The following is an 18,854-nucleotide window of genomic DNA, read 5'->3' on the forward strand; positions in this document are numbered from 1 at the left end:
CTGGGAAAGCTGGAGAAAGGAAACTGGAGCAGTAAAGGAGCATGGAGAAGAAATAGTCCTGAGACTACTGGAGGCAGGGAAGCAAGGAAAGGGGGAAAGACTGGTGATTCAGGTTTGGGCTGAAAAAGTCTTGTCAAACCAGACCTGATCCTCCCACAGAGTGCAAAATGATTGTGCCTTAATCATCCCAAACATTTTGCAGAGTTTGGTTTGGTTTTCCTTTCTGCAATTTTCTCATTTGCTGAATTCAAGCATCTCCATACCATAGAACAGCGATTTGAAATGTAAGCCAATAGCCATTGTGTCTAGAATGCATTACCTTTAATTTTCTGGGAAAAAATACTCTAATCATTAATAAGAATACTTGATAGTAGATGTTTTTAAAATACATATGCATGTGCGTGTATATATATGTATAAAATTATTGGATAAAATGAATCTGTTGTTGTAGATTTCTTCCCTTTAGAAAAACAGAACTTTCCAGAACTTGTATGTCAGTCTGACTTCCTTATTTCTGAAGACTAACGCAGTTTTCTGCAGATCTACATGCAGTGTGAGGTTATTAGAGAAGGTGAACCCTTCCCTTCTTCTCCGGCCTTCCCATAAATTTAGGCTGAGCACAGGGAGGTGGGAAAGGACTATATAAAGGTTTTATCCATTACAAGTGAGAAGGAGTAATTAGAAAGAGGAAAGGTACTGTATCAGCCTTCAGGCTGTTTTGTTTTGTGATCTGGGCATGTAGCACAGCCCATTTGAGCCATAGCAGAAACGCTAGGAAGGAATGGAGACTGGGCATTCAGGAATAAGCAGCACAAAGGGGGATGTTTTTTGTCACCCATGGAGAAGTTATTGAAAAAAACCCCAAACATTTACCTTTCAGGCTAACAAACACATGACTATCAGAATCTGGTACCATATCAGATGGTCTGTTCAGGTCCAGTGTATGGGACTTTACTGCAAACAAATAGTAAATAGAGATCTACATCTAAGCTCTTTAAACCTAAAAACATAAAGTGCAATTTTAGAACATGTTTTTCATTAAGCATCTCACAGCTGATGGCAATTGCAACAAAAATGTCATCAGAAATGTTAAATAGAAGTTTATGAAAAGAAATATACTTATCTTTTTGAAGTTGCTTTCTTTTTCAATTGTTAGCAATATTTTTTGGCTTAAAGTGAGGCTTGGTTTTAATAACTTAGAAGAACCATTAGCAAATTAAATAGATGTCTACTTCATATTTAAAAAATGGTATTTTGAAATAAAAAAGTAATACAAATAAATTATAAACATTTAGAATTAAATGATTTTTCTTTTTTGAGTCTTTTGCTGCGTATTGGATTAAGAGATTTGTGACAAGCTCTAGTCAACCAAAACAGCACTTGTATGTTAGGTATTTAACTGCACCCATCTGATATTTACACCAGGCTTTACGTCTCCTGTAACTTACAGTCACTGTTAATGCAAATGGTCTTTTCTTCTCTCTGTAAAACACCTTCAGCCTGCACAATTGAGGAGAGAAAGGTCAAAACTTTTGCAAGCACTGACACCTGAAAGCAAGCTGCACAAAAGGTACAACCTCTGCACTTCACCAGACCAGCAGGTGGCAGAAATAAGTAATTTTGGAGTGAGATTTCTTACCACATAAAGGTAAAACAATCTACTGAATTTTTTTTTTAATTATTATTATTGACATATTACGCTGGATGAAATTCCTTTAACCAAAACTAACCCAGAAAAATTAAACTTCAAAGTTTATTCTCAGCTTTGTGAGCTGTGCAAGTCAGGTTCGTAGCTGGACCCATTTTCAAATCATCTATGAAATCCAGTGAGTTCTGAGTTCATTCTGTTGGTAAAACTTTTTTTCCTTCTGACTTCCATATATCCGTCTTCCTACAGTTTCTATTTTAATAAAGCTGTTTTCACAAATACCTTTATTGTTTTGTGTACCATTGAACTCTGAGACTGTGTCTATCTTTAGGAAAGTTATGGGCTGTAACAACAGCAGGTTCCTGGCACCCCGTGCCTCATCTTTACCTCCATTATGCTGACATTAATAGTGCAGGGATTTATGTTTTGCATTTTTTGTGTGGGTTGAAAATAGCTCTCGGCGAGTAACTTGAGTGTTGTAGTGAGTCTGCCAGTCAGTGTTGACATTTGAAAGTCATCTTTTCTAGAAGTCTGTTCCCTTTCGTCATTTTGGAAGAGAAGTAAGGTATTAAATAGTTATTACATTTTTGTTTGTCTGTATGTATTTTACCCATTCAATTGTTAAGATCAAAGATACATTAACTAGAAGGAATAAAATAGGGTTTAACTTTATGGCTAGCAGAGAGTATTTCCTTCTCAAAATATTGCTAGAGGGACATATTCAATCTTGGCTACATAACGGACAAAAAAATTTTTACAAATGCTGATGAAGCAGGTGGAATTTAAAGATTATGAGATGGGCACTGACTGCATGAAGGAAGTTGTTGCTGTGTCGTAGGTAGAAGGATGGCTTTTTTGCTGTAGACAACAATTCTTTCCATATACACTACACACAAGCCCACCACAGGGTTAAATTTCTTCTCCATGCTATAGCTCAGTCCTTGCTGAGATACAGGTTTCCTGAGATTGCTTCTAGCCTTATGTTTCTATGATCTCACTCCCTGCACAAGAGCTCTACACATAGTGCCTTGTCATATTTGAGGAGAAACACATATTCCCAGGGAAGTGTTCAAAAACCAAGTAGAAAAGGCTCTTAGTGACATGGTTTAGTGGTAGACTTGGCAGTGCTCTGGTAAAGGCTGAACTTGCTCTTAAAGGCCTTTTCTAACCTGGTTGGTTCTATGATTCATGAAGGGTCTGTCCTCAACTAGTTATACCTACCACAACTTTGAGGTTTTTCCTAATGCTATCACTGTGTCCAGAAGATGTCTCAAAAGTAACAATAGTAATTGGGATTTCTCCCACAGTCAGAGGGACAACTGAGAAGTAGGCTGGTGTTGCAGAGTTCCCTTTAACCACCAGAATCTGCTGCACAGCCTTGTCCATAGCTTCTGTGGTGCACAGCCCCTTCACTGCTTCCATTGTCACTACAACCTGCAGAAACAAAGCAATGCCTGCGATCAGGCCTAGTGGAACACCACACAGGAAAAATACTCCAGTTCTACCATGCCTGTCTAGATAAGAATGGAAAATGAGAAACAAGTATAACAGGAAACTAGCTTTTGCTTAAAAAGCAAAAGAAGCAATGCAGACATTTTGCAAGACAGAAAGTGTTTTTCACTTCAGTCACCTGAATTTACTATTCTCCATTTATAAAATGGGAAAACTTTTTCACCAAGAAGTGATCAAATGCTGGCATAGCTTGTCCAAAGAGTTTGTGGAGCCTCTATCTTTGGAGGTACCATTACCTAACTGGGCAAGGCCCTTGAGCAACCTGATCTAACTGGACCTGCTCTGAAAAACAGGCTGGACTAAGACCACTGGAGGTACCTTCCAACCTAAATTGTTCTATGATCCTATAGTTTGTTAATATTCTTATGCATTAACTACAGCTGTGAAGGTAAATCAGATAGTATTTCTTCATTACACCGAATTTTCAACATAGTTTTGGCCTATCCCTGAGCCAGAAGGAAGTGAGAAGGATAGTACATTTTTATACATCCCAGTTGCACACATTCAATGCAGTTCAGAAGATGCTGGTCAAGCAGAGCTGGCTGAGATAGGAAGAGATAAAAAAATAAGCATCAGCCTGAGGATCATGGAGGCCCTAAACCCAGTGATAACTGCGGCCATATGCAGAGCTGAATAGGTGTCATATGCAGACAAAGCATGGCTTTTTATTATATGCACAATGAATTTTGGGGCTAACATTGGATTATATGCTCATAATTTACCCCTGTACCCTGTGTATCTGCTTTATCAACAGTTGCATGTTGCCCAGATTAGCAGGCAGCAGAAAAGTAGCTGGTTGCTTCAATGAAGGGGGAGAAGACACGCCCGGAGGCAAGGAATTTGGCTGTGTACTATGGTAAATAAAATCCATTTTATACACTAAAATTGATTAGCAGATAGAACTGGATCCTGTCCTTGGGCAGAATTTCAAAATGGGAGCACTATGTCTGCACTGTAGCAGGGCACTGAAAGGTGCTTGGGTCATTTACACTAAATTATTACATAGCCATGCATCTAGCTAGATAGATATCTATAGCAAAACAGTTGGGGGTAATACTACCTGGACATCATTGGGAAGGTAGTTGTAAATCACTGCTTTTATTTCTAGTTGTTCGTGTCGTCTGACTGAGTATGGTAATCTCAGGAATACAAAAAAGGCTTTGAAAACTGCAAAGGTGTGGGGTTCAGCTATGCAAAATCCTGGGATGAGAAAAAAAAAGAAAGTTGAGAATTACACACTTAACATCAGCTGATAAAAAGTTGAATGTTTAATCAAAAGTCATTGTCTGGGCATCCATGACCTCAAGAGCAGGAGAGGGAGAGAGGCATATCCATTCAACTCACCTGCACTAGAGACCTATCTCAGGAATAGATGTTTGCCCTCTAGAGTCACTGCCATGGTTTTCGATTGGTAAAATTCAGCCGGAATGTTTGTAGCTTTTGTGGATGAAATACGGTATTATTACCACTACCTTTCTTGTGGCTTCCTGGCCACGTGGAAGTTAAAATGAGAAGGTTTATAGAATGGAAAGAGTAAGTGACAGTTTTGACTGTATAATCCATCCTCCTTCAGAGTCCACTTCATGTTTTTTATAAATGATAATAATTAAAAAATATCTATCCCTCAATTTCTGGCTGGGCTTTAATATGGCATAAAAGACAGGAATAAATGTCACAACCAAAACACTTTTGTGTTTTCCAGTACAGGCTGTCTCGTTCTGTCAACATAACATGGTACTTCTGTTTTAAAAAACATATGTTCTCAATTCATCTGTACAAAAAAACCCAATAAAATACCCAATACTTATACCTTTTTGTGGAGATACGCTTATTGCTTGAACTTCCCAGGAAGTTATAGAGTCAGGAGCAAAATTTTCTATGCTAAGAAACACAAAATAAAATATATTAGGAAGTATGGATGAAACGTAAACATTGTAATTTGTTGAAGCTTGAGTATTGTAAGGAGAAAAAATAGTCCTTCAATTGTGGAAAGAAAGTATTTGCAAATATTCTGAAGTCACCTGTATCAGATAAAGCTGATATTTATATACATTCTACTGTACAAATGCAGACATATTCACCTGGTCATGTAATACAGTACCTATGATTTCCAGGGTTTTTCACTTCTTCAATATTCCACCACCAGCTCTCAGGAAAATAACTGCGCAAGTTGGGAGAAGTTTCATAAAACTCTTCTTCTTGGTCATCATAGTCTGTAACACCAGAGTGGGGGTTCTGTTTGAAGTCTTTGGCTGCTGACTTTACCTTGCCTTTCAAACCTTACCCTTGCAGGGTAAGGTTTATCAGATTGTCAAAGAGAAAGCAACATGAAAAATACTCTGAATGAAAAGACTTCATCTGGGTTTCATCTTGTGCATTAAATAAACCAAACAACCAAACTTAAAAAAAAGAGAAAAAATGACTAAAGCTTGTCACTGAACAAAAGGCTAATTCTACTTTCCAGGTTCAATGGTTACACACTACCAAACAAGAAAACATTCCCCTTTAGCAGTGTGTAGCAAAGATTTTCCCACCATCCCATGCTCGTGACAGTGCATGAAAGGGGAGCTCTGATAATAGTAGCAGAAATTACACTTGGAATGGGGTCACTGTCAACACAATTTGTTTGTTTGCTTGTTTTGTTTGTGTTGCTGTTGTTGTTGTTATATGATCCCTGTGTGATCAGGGGAACTCTGGGGAGAAGAAAGGAAGGAAGGCAAAATTGTGCCTGGCTGAAGCAGCCCCTTCTCATGAGGTAGTGTTTTGGAGGTACTGGGTTGTTATAACGGTCGTATCACTAATAAAATAGTTATGAATCTGAGATCACTCAGAGCCCTGAACACAGACAACAACCCTCTTCTCTTCAACCCCAGGAGGTGCTTGAGGGGCCAAGACCACCTCCATAAACCTGTTCTGGTGGCTAGATGATTTCTGCCTTTTCTCACCCCAAGAAGTTATTAATCCCACTCTGACCTTCACAGTGCACAGTTGTGAAAATGCAATAGAAGCACTGAAAATGCTTGGATGTGAAAATTTCCTCCTCTGCCCAGAGCATTAAATGCTCCTTAACCCTCCATTGACACCAAGAGAAAGGCATTTTTCTGTAGACAGTTGCATTCCACAGTTCCTTACGTCGTGCCAAGCCCACTCTGGTCCTAGTCCACTTTTCCTTCTTTCTGAGGGCTGTGGCTTTCTCACAGCAGTCCTGGAAGGCTCTTCTGCATTCAGGGGAGCCAGCCACTTTTGTTAGCCTTTTCATACAAGAAAACCCCATGGGATTTAATTTCATTCCATCTTGACAGCATTTTTGTAGACCAATGTTTTGATATTTTCTGGCTGCAATATGATTAAAGCCCAGAATTAGTGCCGTAGAAGTAGCATAAAGGTGCTCATTGTGCTCATTCCTGTCATTCTTTGCAGTTAGTTGTTATTGCAACAGACCACCTTCAGCTGGGGACCTGTTCTCTGTTCTAAAATTAGTCCACAAACGCAGGAGGAAAGCATGGTTCATATGGCACCCTAGATATTCTATTGTAAGTTTTCTCTTCAAATTCAGACTGTGAATTATAAATGCTTTCTTGGCAGATTGGAATTAGATAACTTGATAGAAATAACAAGGGCAGTGCTCTCCTTGAACAAAGAGACCAATTTCAGAAGTAGGAAAGATTCCAGCTTTAAGACTTCATGTCTCTTGGCAAGGAAATATAGTGTACACTGGGGTTTTGGGGGGTTTCTTTGATCTTTATTTTTTTTTTTTAATTTTGTTTTGTTTTTTATACCAAATACTGTACTAGCTCGTCTCTTAATTGGAGCACAAAGTACCCAAACCAGCACAACTTCAAAGCAGAATGTAAAGAAAACAAATACGATCTATAAAATGTTTTTTGGCCACACGAACGATTTTGAAAAACTTTGAAACCATGACTGACTCCATGACGTGTTATCTAGTAGAGGTACTTCACAGTTAGGATTATAAACTGATGAATCAGTTTTCTTTTGCAACTGGCCCACTCTTTGGGTTTTTTTGTTGTTTTGTGTTTTTTTGTAATTATTTTGGTAAATGATGCATTGTGTCTCACAACACAGTATACACACTTGTGCTAGGTTTTGTCACTTAATGCGAGAAGCGGGACCATATCTTGGTAGCCTAGATCCCAGCCAGACCGTTTTGACTCCCCCTGCTAAGCCTTTCAGGCCACCTAGTTGAACAGACATACCAAGTCCTGACATTTTCTTCTGAAAATCTAAAGATCTCTTCTTCCTTTTGGTAACCTGGAGGCATTTATAACCTGGGAAAGCAAAACAGAAGAGCTTGGTCATAATATTATGGCAGTAACAGCCTGATCATTCAGTTAATTCATGGAAGACCAATCCTGGGACTTAATCTCATTCATAGAAGACCCATATTTTGATGGATTGCCTTACAGCTCTAGCCAATTGCTGCCTGCCCCAGCTAAGCTGGGTACCAAAGGACCAGCAGCCATGATCTGGACTGAGCTGCCAGCATGCAGTGGAAGGAAGAACAGAAGTAGAAAAAATCCACAGTCAAGGAAGATTTTGCAATATCAGGATAAAATGTTTCTGGTATTTAAGCAATCAGTCACCCCAAATCTATAGTGATCTTGTATAAACACCTAAAGTAAAGGGCAGGTTGCACTTACCTTCCCGAATTTTGGATTGAATTGTATCTGATAAAAAAGCCAGACCAACATCAGTAAAAACTTGAGCACTATCTGCACCACCACCTGCAGAGCATCCAAGATCATATGAATTCATAGCATTAAATACCTGCCAAATAAAATAGCATAGGTGGACTGTACATGCTTGAAAAGTTTTGGTTATTTTTATATATATTAGAAAAATTCTTGTAGTCGTTGACACACAGAAGCAAGACAAACTGGTGGTACAAGCTGTGTTGGTGTCTTACCTTTTTAGCTGTAAGCTTATCTTTCTTGTTCAGAATAAAAACTGCTTTATCAACCACAGCTAGGGCAACTGCTCCTGCATGGTCTGTTTCAATTTGCAAATTGACTTTTTCTGTTGGTTCATACACCTCTCGTTCTGTTCGCACTTTAATCTAAACAGAAAAGATTGAAACAAAAATATCACATTTGTTAATAAAAGGTGAAGACTTTTTGGGCTAGGAATACTGTCAACAGGGATGTTCCTGTTTTGTGATGTTTCTATCTGGGATCCTGCCTTCTTGAAGATGTAGATGCAGGTACCTCCTACTGGAGGATAATGGCGGGAGGTTAAAAGATGTCTCTGTGCAGGATAATGGATGCTGCCTTTCAATGACACTTAAGCACCAATGGGAATTAAAGACATGTGTAAAGGGTTTGCTGAACTAGGGCCTTAATCATTTTATTATTTTCCAGTGGAAACAAAATCACCATGAAATGCAGCAAACAGCTAATTAGCGTACAAAATTAGCTGTTTTAAACCAGGTAATAGTAGTACCTCCTTTCTATCTCACACTTGAATTTTTCAACATGACTGCATTCAGATCTGGTTCATATCTGATGTAGACACTTCTATGGTTTAGGAGGAAGGAGCCACGGTGATTGTGAATAAATAGGGAATTATTAATGGAAATGCTAACTTGAACATAACTGTGTTTTGTTATTTTACAAATGAAGAATTGGCTTGTATGTTAAAGATGGATAATTTTTTGTTGAAAACTTTTTTTTTCCAAATGTAGTATCACATTCTTTTACCAAAACCAACTTTTTTTTTTGGAAAAACATAATTTTAGACAGCTGACACTCTTTGGCAGTTGTGTTTCATGCTATTGGGAATGATTGTTGTGTCTTTTTTTTTTTTCATTTTGCATTATGACACCAACATAAGGAGAAGGAGGAAGGTGAAAGAAAGGCTTAAAGGGGCTCCTATTTTGTCCACACTTCATTTTCTAATGTGAACTTTATTTGTTTTACGTGCTTTAGTCCCAGTGATATCTTCTAGCCAGTAAAAATTAAATGTCTTTCACTTTTTTCTCTAGTCCTGCACTTGCTCTGCTGATACCCCATGTTTTTGTTTTTATTTTGGAATACAATAACAAAAGCTACTTGCTTTGAAAGTACCTTTCCTTCACAGACGTCCATAACATCCACCCATACAGAATCGGCAACAATCTCTTTACGGCCCTCATTTGCAATGAAATAGTAAGCTAAAAAGCGAAAGGCAGGCACCATCTTCTTGGTGATTTTAAGGTTTATTATTTTGCTTGAAGAGGGGACCCTTCCCAAAAGCTCAACTTGTCCCTTTGTCACAACCTGCAGGGCATAAACAAACAGAAATCAAATATAGTGAATACACAGTAAATGGGGCATTATGTTGCATAATTTTCTATACACATATAGAATTTTCCAAGACTATTTCTGTTTAAAATTTATTTTCTTCCAATGACATTTATTTGTTTTAATTCCCAACCTGCACATCAACAACCTGGAGGAGACCAGCACACAGTGTTTCTAACACAGGAGTATGGTGATAAATCCTCTGCTGCACTGACCCTGAGGCCCAGGTTTGAACACAAATCTGTCACACCTCCCTCAGTCTCACAGCTCGAACAGGTGGCCCCAGATGACAGTCTTATTTTTGCCTTCTACACTAACAGGACATCACCCCCAAGAGGATATCATCTTTGTTTAATGTGTAATCAGTATTGAATCTTTCAGATGGTGTGGAATGATTGGACCAGGAAGTTTCACCCAACAATATTATTCAGGACAAAGTACTATAGACTGGCCCACAACTGATTTCAGCCTATCTCTCATTATTTAATTCTTTTCTCCCCATGTTATAGTAATTATATTCATGGCTGGTCAGAGGAGCGGAAAACAGACACAGTGGCACTACTGATAGTGCTCCCTGAACAAAATACACAAAGCTTTCCTAACACACAACAAATGGCCTTGAGAAAGAGAAAAGACATGCTGCAGCCTGGTCTGAAACCCTCACTGCCTTCATGTAGATGACCAAAGTTTGGGAGAGAGCTGTTACACTGTCTCTCACCACTCCTTCCACACAACTTGTCTGCTTAGCACTGCACCTTCCCAGAGCCCAGCAGCAAGAATTCCAACCCTATGCTAAGTCATCCAATGAAAATAACCCCCCAGACCTAAATTTAACTCCTAGGTATACAATTGTTCCTATATATCAGAGTCCTATTAAAAATAAATGGGAATTGGTGCCTGTGGTGCTTAACATCCTGGGAAATTTAAGTTGCCAAGGAAAATTAGGACAAAGAAGATAGAAGGGGATTAAACACATTTGATGTTTAACAAATTCACTCCTGAAATTTATCCATGAATAAATTTGTCTCCTTCAGCAAAATAAATACTTTGCATTCTTTGTCCCGGCTGAACAGGATTGTTTCCTCACTTTTCTGTCTATAGAATCAGTTTTCAGACCTAATTTTGGGACACTGTTTAGGGCCATAACAGCCAGTGCCTTCACGGGTCCTTCATGACATTATCTGTTGGAGATAACACTGGCCTACCTGTTAACTAAGATCAGGTGCAGGTAATACAGAGCCATGATAATATAAGAATTATGTGTTGTTCATTAAATAAACTATAAAAGGCATTTTCTGAGATATTCGAGGTCCCCTAGAATACAACTAGGTTTTCTAATTGCAGGGACAGAAACTTTTGTATATGTATGATCTACCCACCACAAGGTGGGCATTTCTGTAATAGCTGAAAAAAAGTATTTGTGTGAATCAGACCAGTAAAAATGATATCTAGCGTTGGCTTATTATGAAGAAAGAACACAGATTGGAAGGAGCAGGAAAGAATGAGATCTGGATTAAGAGAAATCAAGTTGTCATAGATATAGAAGTTATCTGTCTAGGATTTCAGCTTCCAAGTTGTCAATTTAGTATCTTTCAAAAATACTCACATAATTATGCATACAAAAATTACCCTATACGGACCTATTTGCTCTAGACTGTATTAGAAACTACAGGCTAAAATTTACACTTTTGTGTCTTTCTTCAGAAGAAAAAATTACAAAGATTTGTGTATTACATGTCCAAAATATATGCAGATATAAAAAATAACAGAATCATAAAAATACTTTCTAGAAGGGCCTGATGGAGATCTTGTAGCTCGCCTGCCTGCTGTAAGATGAGCCATCACCAACATAAGATTAGGTCAGACGTTTTCTCTAGCCGAGTGTTGAGTGCTTCTGAGGATGACAGCTCTCTAAACTCTCTGGGGAACCTTTTCCAGTACCAGGTTCATCACTAGTGATAAGGTTTTTAAAAATGAACCTTCCCAGCCATAATTTGTAGCCTTTGTCTCTTATTATATTGCATGGCACCACCTAGGAAGGTTTGTCTCCTTTATGTTTGTAATTAATTTTCAAGTAATTTTAGGCTGCTATTAACTCACTTAGCCTCTTCATCAAACTGAACAAGCCCAGTTACCTCATCCTGACTTGGTAGATCAGGTTAGAATCATAGAATCATAGAATAGTTAGGGTTGGAAAGGACCTCAAGATCATCTAGTTCCAACCCTCCTGCCATGGACAGGGACACCTCACACTCAACCATCCCACACGAGGCTTCATCCAACCTGGCCTTGAACACCGCCAGTGATGGAGCACTCACAACCTCCCTGGGCAACCGATTACAGTGTCTCACCACCCTAATACGAAAGAATTTCCTCCTTATATCCAGTCTAAACTTCCCCTGTTTAAACCCATTACCCCTTGTCCTGTCACTACAGTCCCTGATGAAGAGTCCCTCCCCAGCATCCCTATAGGCCCCCTTCGGGTACTGGAAGGCTGCTGTGAGGTCTCCGCGCAGCCTTCTCTTCTCCAGGCTGAACAGCCCCTGCTTCCTCAGCCTGTCTTCATACGGGAGGTGCTCCAGTCCCCTGATCATCCTCGTGGCCCTCCTCTGGACTTGTTCCAACACTTCCATGTCCTTTTTATGTTGAGGACACCAGAACTGCACACAATACTCCAGGTGAGGTCTCACAAGAGCAGAGTAGAGGGGCAGGATCACCTCCTTCGACCTGCTGGTCACGCTCCTTTTGATGCAGCCCAGGATAGGGTTGGCTTTCTGGGCTGCGAGCGCACACTGAAGCCGACTCACGTTCATTTTCTCATCGACCAGCACCCCCAAGTCCTTTTCTGCAGGGCTGCTCTGAATCTCTTCTTTGCCCAGTCTGTAGCTGTGCCTGGGCAAAGAAGAGATTCAGAGCAGCCCTGCAGAGGTTGTGCTGGGATACTCTGATCTCAGTTGCCCTTTGATGGATCCCCCCTGATTTCCCATGTACTAGTAAGATGCATAGTAGATGCAAGGTAGATGCATAGTTTCTAAAAGAAATTACTGATGTGCTACTATTCTGTTTACCATATAATAGAAATAGTCAATGCTCCCACTGCCAGGCTGAAGAATATCATTCAAGGTGATACGTAAAGTATCTCCAGGTGCCATAACAGTATGCGGGATGCTGATGCTGAGGTAGTTCAGGGAAACAGACTGGAATCTTTCAGCTCTGACACTTGTTTCTGGTGATTCTAATTTTTCTTTTCCCTCTTCAGCCTTTACCTGTCAGGGAAGAAAAAGACAGAACAAGTAAAGTGTCCTTCAAGAAACAGTATAGTGTCACCCTGCACTCAAATATTGTCAGGTTATTCAGAAACAGCTGGGAAATGAGATGAATCACTGCTGAGAACTCATTAGCAGAACCTGGCATCAAACAACAGGGTTTTGATTACTTTGTTCTCTTACCCTTTTTTGTCTCCTGCTGTATTTGCACTAGATATTTTTCAGCCTTTGCTCCTTCTGAATGAGAACAAATGGCTCAAAATCACAAAGTGATTTTGTACTTAAACATAATTTATCTATTTTTATATTGTGCACATAATAGAACTCTCTGAGTGTCCAAATGTAGCCTACTGTCTGCATTGCTCAGGACTTTTTCTTCACCTTCCTATCATTTCCTGTCACTTCTTGAGGCAGTACTTCTTGCAGTCCCATTTCCATCCTTCATGCCAGGAAAATACATACCTGAACCACAAGAAAAAAAAACAACCCGCCACTACCATCAATGCTTGCACTCCCAAAGCTCTGATGTACAAGAGTGTCCACTTCAGTGAGACATTCTTCAGGCCCCTGGTCTCTCCAGTGTATCTTACACAATCTGGACAAAGCTGTGCAGATAGTGTAAGAAATCATGTTCCACTCTCTGTGCTAATTTAATTAAAACAGATCATCTTCACAGTCAGTAATGATTGTTTTATGAGGTATTCTCAGTGGCATACTTTTAAACCTAGAAGTGTGAGTTTTCTTTACCACTATTTCAAGCATCTGAGCATCTCCAGGGATGTTAAATTTAAAGGGGATTAGACCCTCTTCATTAGAAAGTGCAGTCTTCTTCATTGGGGCATGTCCAGGCAAGGTAACAGTAGCAGTGACAGGTAGAGTGGCAGCAGGAGAGCCATCAACTGAAGTGACAGATGCCTATTGGAAAAAAAATGTTTTTCTGTTACTTCGATGAAATGCCTGGGTTTAAAAACTGCCCACAAACCAGAATCAGTTACTTTTGTAAACTGGGAAGATACAAAACACATTGGTGTTGGAAAATTTGGGCTTTGGGAGAATGGGGAGCAACTGACTCACTCTGGACTCGAGCTAATGGTAAAAATCTTGGAACACAGCTTAACAGCTGCCCAGATTTTCACTTCGCATCTATTAGATCTCAGCTGATCCCAGAGATATTTGTCTTCACCTTATAATAAGGTAAATTTCTAACTTTAAGTCTCTGCAGAAAACTTTGCAGAAAAACTTGAAGGTCTGAAGTTTGAAAACTAAAAACTTTAAAACTTTTATTTTTTTTTAAGGCAATACCCTTTTTTAGTTTTCAAAATTTGAATTTGATATGGGATTAATTTGATACATTATTACTTTAATCTTTTGATATGGAAGTGAGGAAGAGACTGCTACACATTTTATAAAGCCCTGTTGTGCAGCACTGCTCAGATGACTTCCAGAACAGAAAACCAGCATTATCTGGCTTCAGTTTCCCTGCTTAGGATCTGTGCATGCAGAAATGAGACAAACCAGGCACACAAACAGTAGCTCTGTTTTGGACCTATTCCTAAAGGTCTCTGTTCTACAGAGCTCCCACAGGATCAGATAACGATTTTATAAACAGGGCAGATATAAATCCCTTACTATGGAGGCAAACAGAGTCAGCTTGATACTACATACCACAACAGAGAAGGGAGCTCCAGGCACAAAATACTTTTTGGTGTTAGACAGATCAACAGCATAAGGAGATTTCACAAACTTCACATTGCTGAGTTCGTCCTCCCTCATCTCACCACCTGTTAATACCAAACTGTGTTGCTATGAGAGCAGTAACTATGTGATCACATATTACCATAGCATCCATCATTTCTGTTTTCAAGATTAATTGCTGCTGAAGAACTTCTGGATAGGTATGCTCCATGCTCGTGTCTCAGATGAACAGCAAGACAAGGCTATTTGGAGTTGACTATACTTGTGCATATATCAAGTATCATGGTCTGATAAAACTGTGGGAAGGCATAAAAGGACAAGTAGGACTCACAAGGGCTAGATCATCTGCATTGCACGGTAGATGTAATACATATTCCTTACCTTTAGACTGATAGCTCAGTCAGCTGAGGCTGAAAGCAAGCAAAGATACCAAGCTCAACTAATAACTTTCTTTGTATGGAAGGAATATGTGAGGCCGAGGTGCTCAAAGATCTCAAGGGAAGCAATTTATCTGTGTTCATACAGGTGTCTGGTATCACTTCAGATGGACTAGGGTACCTTAGATATCCTCACAGAGATGTTTAACATGGCATGGACGCTACAGGAGAGTACTTATGGTAGACCTGAGCACTTCTGTAGCAGCAGTGGAACACCACATAAGATTACATAGGACATTTAAAGAAACACTGGACATTTGTGTTCAGGTAAGTGAATCCCACCCAAGATTAAGTTTGTCCAAAGAAGGGGATCAGATGAAAAAGACTGTCATGCGCTGTAGTATGAGCAAGCTTTGCAGTGAAGATTGGTACAGTGGACAAGATTTGACACACAAAGGGTTATACCAGAGGAAAATCAAGGTGAATATTCCAGACTGTATCATCTAAAGCATAGTGTACTTACTTGCAGTTTCTACAGTGGTAACAGCAACATATAAATGAAGTCCTTCCAAAGTGGAGATATTTTTCTCTAATTTCTCTTCCAAAAGTGGAGTATTCAAAGTAACTCTTCCTTTTCCATTTTGAATCTAAAATAAAAGTGGAGAAAAAAAAAAAAAAGCGACAACCCTCTACTGGTTGCATGACTACAATATTATAGGGACCTATGTTTTGATCATTTCTGACAGTATTCAGGTCACCACAATCAGAATAGTTCCACTGAACTCCAGTACTTACTGATAGCTGTTGCTCCAGGCCTGAAAGAAAGACTTTTTCCTCATTTTCATCCATTATGCCAAATCGCACATATGCAACACCTTGAATACCTTTCCCGTAAGTGTGTCTTTGGAAGGAAGAAAAGTGGGGAGATGAATCATCATTACATTAATAAAAAGTGAGCATAAATCAGATCAATTATTTTATGATGAAACAAAACTGGGATATCTGTAGGCATGACATCTGTAACTAATAACTTGGAAACAAAAATTAGTCCTACTTACTGATAATTCAGACATGAAGACTTTTACTGGTCTGTGTGCAGGGAAATATATAGAGTAAATCCCACTGGCAGAGCCACACGTGGAGGCACTGTCTGACACAATTTACACCACAGTAGTTTGTTTTGGTTTGGTTTTCTGGTTTTGTTTTTTCTTTTACAAATTAATGAGAACTTTAGTTGCATAGGGAGGTCTCACACAACTCATCCCATTCAGCTTGGATGAAGAGATAATTCCTTTGTATAAGACACCTCATGAACAGACCATTTAAATTAAGGGACCAGAGAATCATCTCTGGGACCTACATAAAGTGTTTGGTAGATCTGAAGACCTCTAGAGACAGATACTACCTGCTGATATTTTAATACCTGCATTAGGCAGAGTAGACACCCTCTGCTCCATGTCTTTCCTATGGATTTATGAGGTGTAGCATAGGAACCTCTGTTCAGAAAACTTCTGAACTCTCCATATCGGTTATGGAGACAGTGGATAGGGCATGTTGTTGCATCTGGCAGGCTCCTTACTCAACAAAACCCTGGCAGATGGCATCCTCCCAGAGCACAGCATGTAATGTGCTACGTGAGACCTGTCACAACCGTGGTGGTGTCTTTTACTTGTGGAAACACTGCTTCATGTCAGTTCTGTAATGACTTATTTTTGTTTAAACAAAGGCTTCTTCAAATTGACCTGATCAGCAGCACTCATCTATACCAATGAAACTAACTGAGAGGCAGTTCTTAGGAAAACTACTTAAAATGCCAGAACTAGTAACTGTGGGAAACAACAGACAATATACCAAATAAGTGTTCATTTAATGCATGCCCAGTTCAGAAAAATAAGTTCAATTATCATGATTTCCATATGCTAATTTTGATGACAGTCAGGCAGGCCAGTGTATCACCACTAGAACCTTGTCCAATAGACAAAAGAACATTATCCAGTTATTCAATTCCAATTTTTCCTACTAAGTAATTGCAATGAGTAGTGAAGCATATATGAAGAAGTCGCACAGTACATAAACTCAAAAGTGAGTGCTGCAGTAACATACAGAGGAAACCTTAGAAAGGATTAAAAATATGAAACCCAGTTACATGATATCACTTTATGTCATTATATCAAGTAATCATGAATAAAGCTGGTTATTATTCAATAGAACCAAAAAAAGAAAGGTGGTCAAAAGGAGATTAGAAGAGTTGAGTTTGTTTAGCCAAGCAAAAGGAGGTGAATACAGGGTTCTGCCAGCACTAAGGTGTGCTGGGCAAAGGAAGGGCCAGCACAATCAAGGCAAAGAGCTCAAGGACAGCAGACAGAAGACCGAGGGTAAAAGCTGGCCAAGGATGAATTTAGACTAGAAATAAAACCCAATAGAACTGGAGGGCTGGAGGATCAGTCTTCCACTTAGTTACAGTGACAGGATCATTGTAGTACATTTAGCCACTGCACCCTATTTGGACCAGGTTAATTAAATTAAATTGAGTGCAGTGCTGTGCAGCTGGCTAGCACAGCACAGACCATGCCTGCTCTATTAAATGTCCTGTCTTCCACAGAAGGGTGGCCATATTCAGACCTGGGGTGTCTCTTGGTCTGTGCTTCCTCCTAAAATGTTTCCAGGAATTCTTTGAGGAGAGCTCTATAGTTGAAGCTGAGCCTGTGCCATGCATCAGCAGAGCCATCAGCAGCCAGACTCCAGGCTCAGGAACCTTCCCTGGAACTGTCTAATTTGATGCCTAGGTTACTCAAATACCTTTTCTGGTATTACCTTCAAATCCAGGCAAAGTTCATACTGTATGAGAGTAATTCCACATGGAAGGAAAACATTTAAGAAATTATATCTCAAAAGAGCATAGAAACATAGAATGGTTTGGGTTGGAAGGGACCTTAGAGACCATCTGTTTCCAACCCCCCTGCCATGAACAGGGGCACCTTCCACTAGACCAGGTTGCTCAAAGCCCCGTCCAACCTGGCCTTGAACACTGCCAGGGATGGGGCAGCCACAGCCTCTCTGGGAAACCTGTGCCAGTGCCTCAGCGGCTTCACAGTATAGAACTTATTGCTAATATCTAACCTAAATCTGATCATCTTCCAGCTTATTTCTCTCTCCATCTTCCTAATGTGCAAGGTGAGCAAGATATTTCTAGTCATTTTGGCATGCAGCTGAGATGTAAATAAAGGAAGAACATTTTCCTAGGAGACAATCATTAGTATTTCCACTCCTAAGAAACTTGAACATTCCATAGTCAAGAAGGCTTGATGTATGTTGATGAACCACTGCTAGATCATACAGCAAATTTAGATCTGCCAGTATGAGATCAAAAATACCTGAGCCACACAGCACAAAATACTTATCCAATCAAGGTCCAGTCTGATTCCTACGAAGTACTCAAGATATTTTGATGAGTTAAGTTTTCATTGTCTGACTTTCTAAGTTAATAGATGTCTGAGGCCATTCTAACTTTCTAATTTGATATGGGATCAGGTGTAATTTAGTCTCCATGGAGCCCTGCCTCATAATCTGGTCAGTTTGAGGGCTGAGCTCTGTAGCCATGTCTCATCCAGATCAGTGTTGCACTACTCTGCAGCACTGCATGTGCTGGCAGTGATGGTCATGGAAAATCCTCTGATCAACTGTGTTTATTCACCTGGAAATATCTCAGCACAAAACGATTACTCTCAAATAAGCACTAGCTTATTACTTACAAACTTCACTGGATGTTGAGAAAATTTCATACCCATTTCTACTTGAACTACATTGAATAGCAACATCCGAAGCTTTAGAATGTTTCTAAATGTTTAAAGCAAAAAGTGTAAAGAAAAGCAGGCTATTGTTTTGTCTGGAACCTTATCTAGCAGCAGAGAGCAGGATCCTAGTCACCTTTTTACTATCGAACTAAAGTATTCAGAAAATCTTGTTTCATTTTCATCACCTCCACTTGGGCCCAGAGAGCATTTTACACTAATATCTCAAGTTAGCGGTGGAAACACAGAGTATATGGGATTAAAGT

General features: G+C 39.5%; 1 protein-coding gene across 2 annotated transcripts in view; it reads right to left on the bottom strand.

Moving 5' to 3' along the window:
- LOC136013865 (complement C4-like) overlaps positions 1–18,854 on the bottom strand; it is a 52,698-nt gene that overhangs the window by 18,876 nt on the left and 14,968 nt on the right. For both annotated transcript variants that reach the window (XM_065678347.1, XM_065678346.1), the window contains 16 exons: positions 15,593–15,698; positions 15,321–15,444; positions 14,391–14,506; positions 13,473–13,640; positions 12,528–12,725; positions 9,244–9,435; positions 8,088–8,237; positions 7,822–7,948; positions 7,378–7,449; positions 6,293–6,496; positions 5,262–5,373; positions 4,971–5,041; positions 4,221–4,360; positions 2,870–3,082; positions 1,449–1,500; positions 874–954 (listed from right to left, as the gene is read on the bottom strand). In XM_065678347.1, the coding sequence (XP_065534419.1) occupies positions 874–954; positions 1,449–1,500; positions 2,870–3,082; positions 4,221–4,360; positions 4,971–5,041; positions 5,262–5,373; positions 6,293–6,496; positions 7,378–7,449; positions 7,822–7,948; positions 8,088–8,237; positions 9,244–9,435; positions 12,528–12,725; positions 13,473–13,640; positions 14,391–14,506; positions 15,321–15,444; positions 15,593–15,698 (2,126 nt within the window). The remainder of the gene's footprint in view (positions 1–873; positions 955–1,448; positions 1,501–2,869; positions 3,083–4,220; positions 4,361–4,970; positions 5,042–5,261; positions 5,374–6,292; positions 6,497–7,377; positions 7,450–7,821; positions 7,949–8,087; positions 8,238–9,243; positions 9,436–12,527; positions 12,726–13,472; positions 13,641–14,390; positions 14,507–15,320; positions 15,445–15,592; positions 15,699–18,854) is intronic.

Source organism: Lathamus discolor, chromosome 4, assembly GCF_037157495.1.
Source record: "Lathamus discolor isolate bLatDis1 chromosome 4, bLatDis1.hap1, whole genome shotgun sequence".
NCBI lineage: Eukaryota > Metazoa > Chordata > Aves > Psittaciformes > Psittacidae > Lathamus > Lathamus discolor.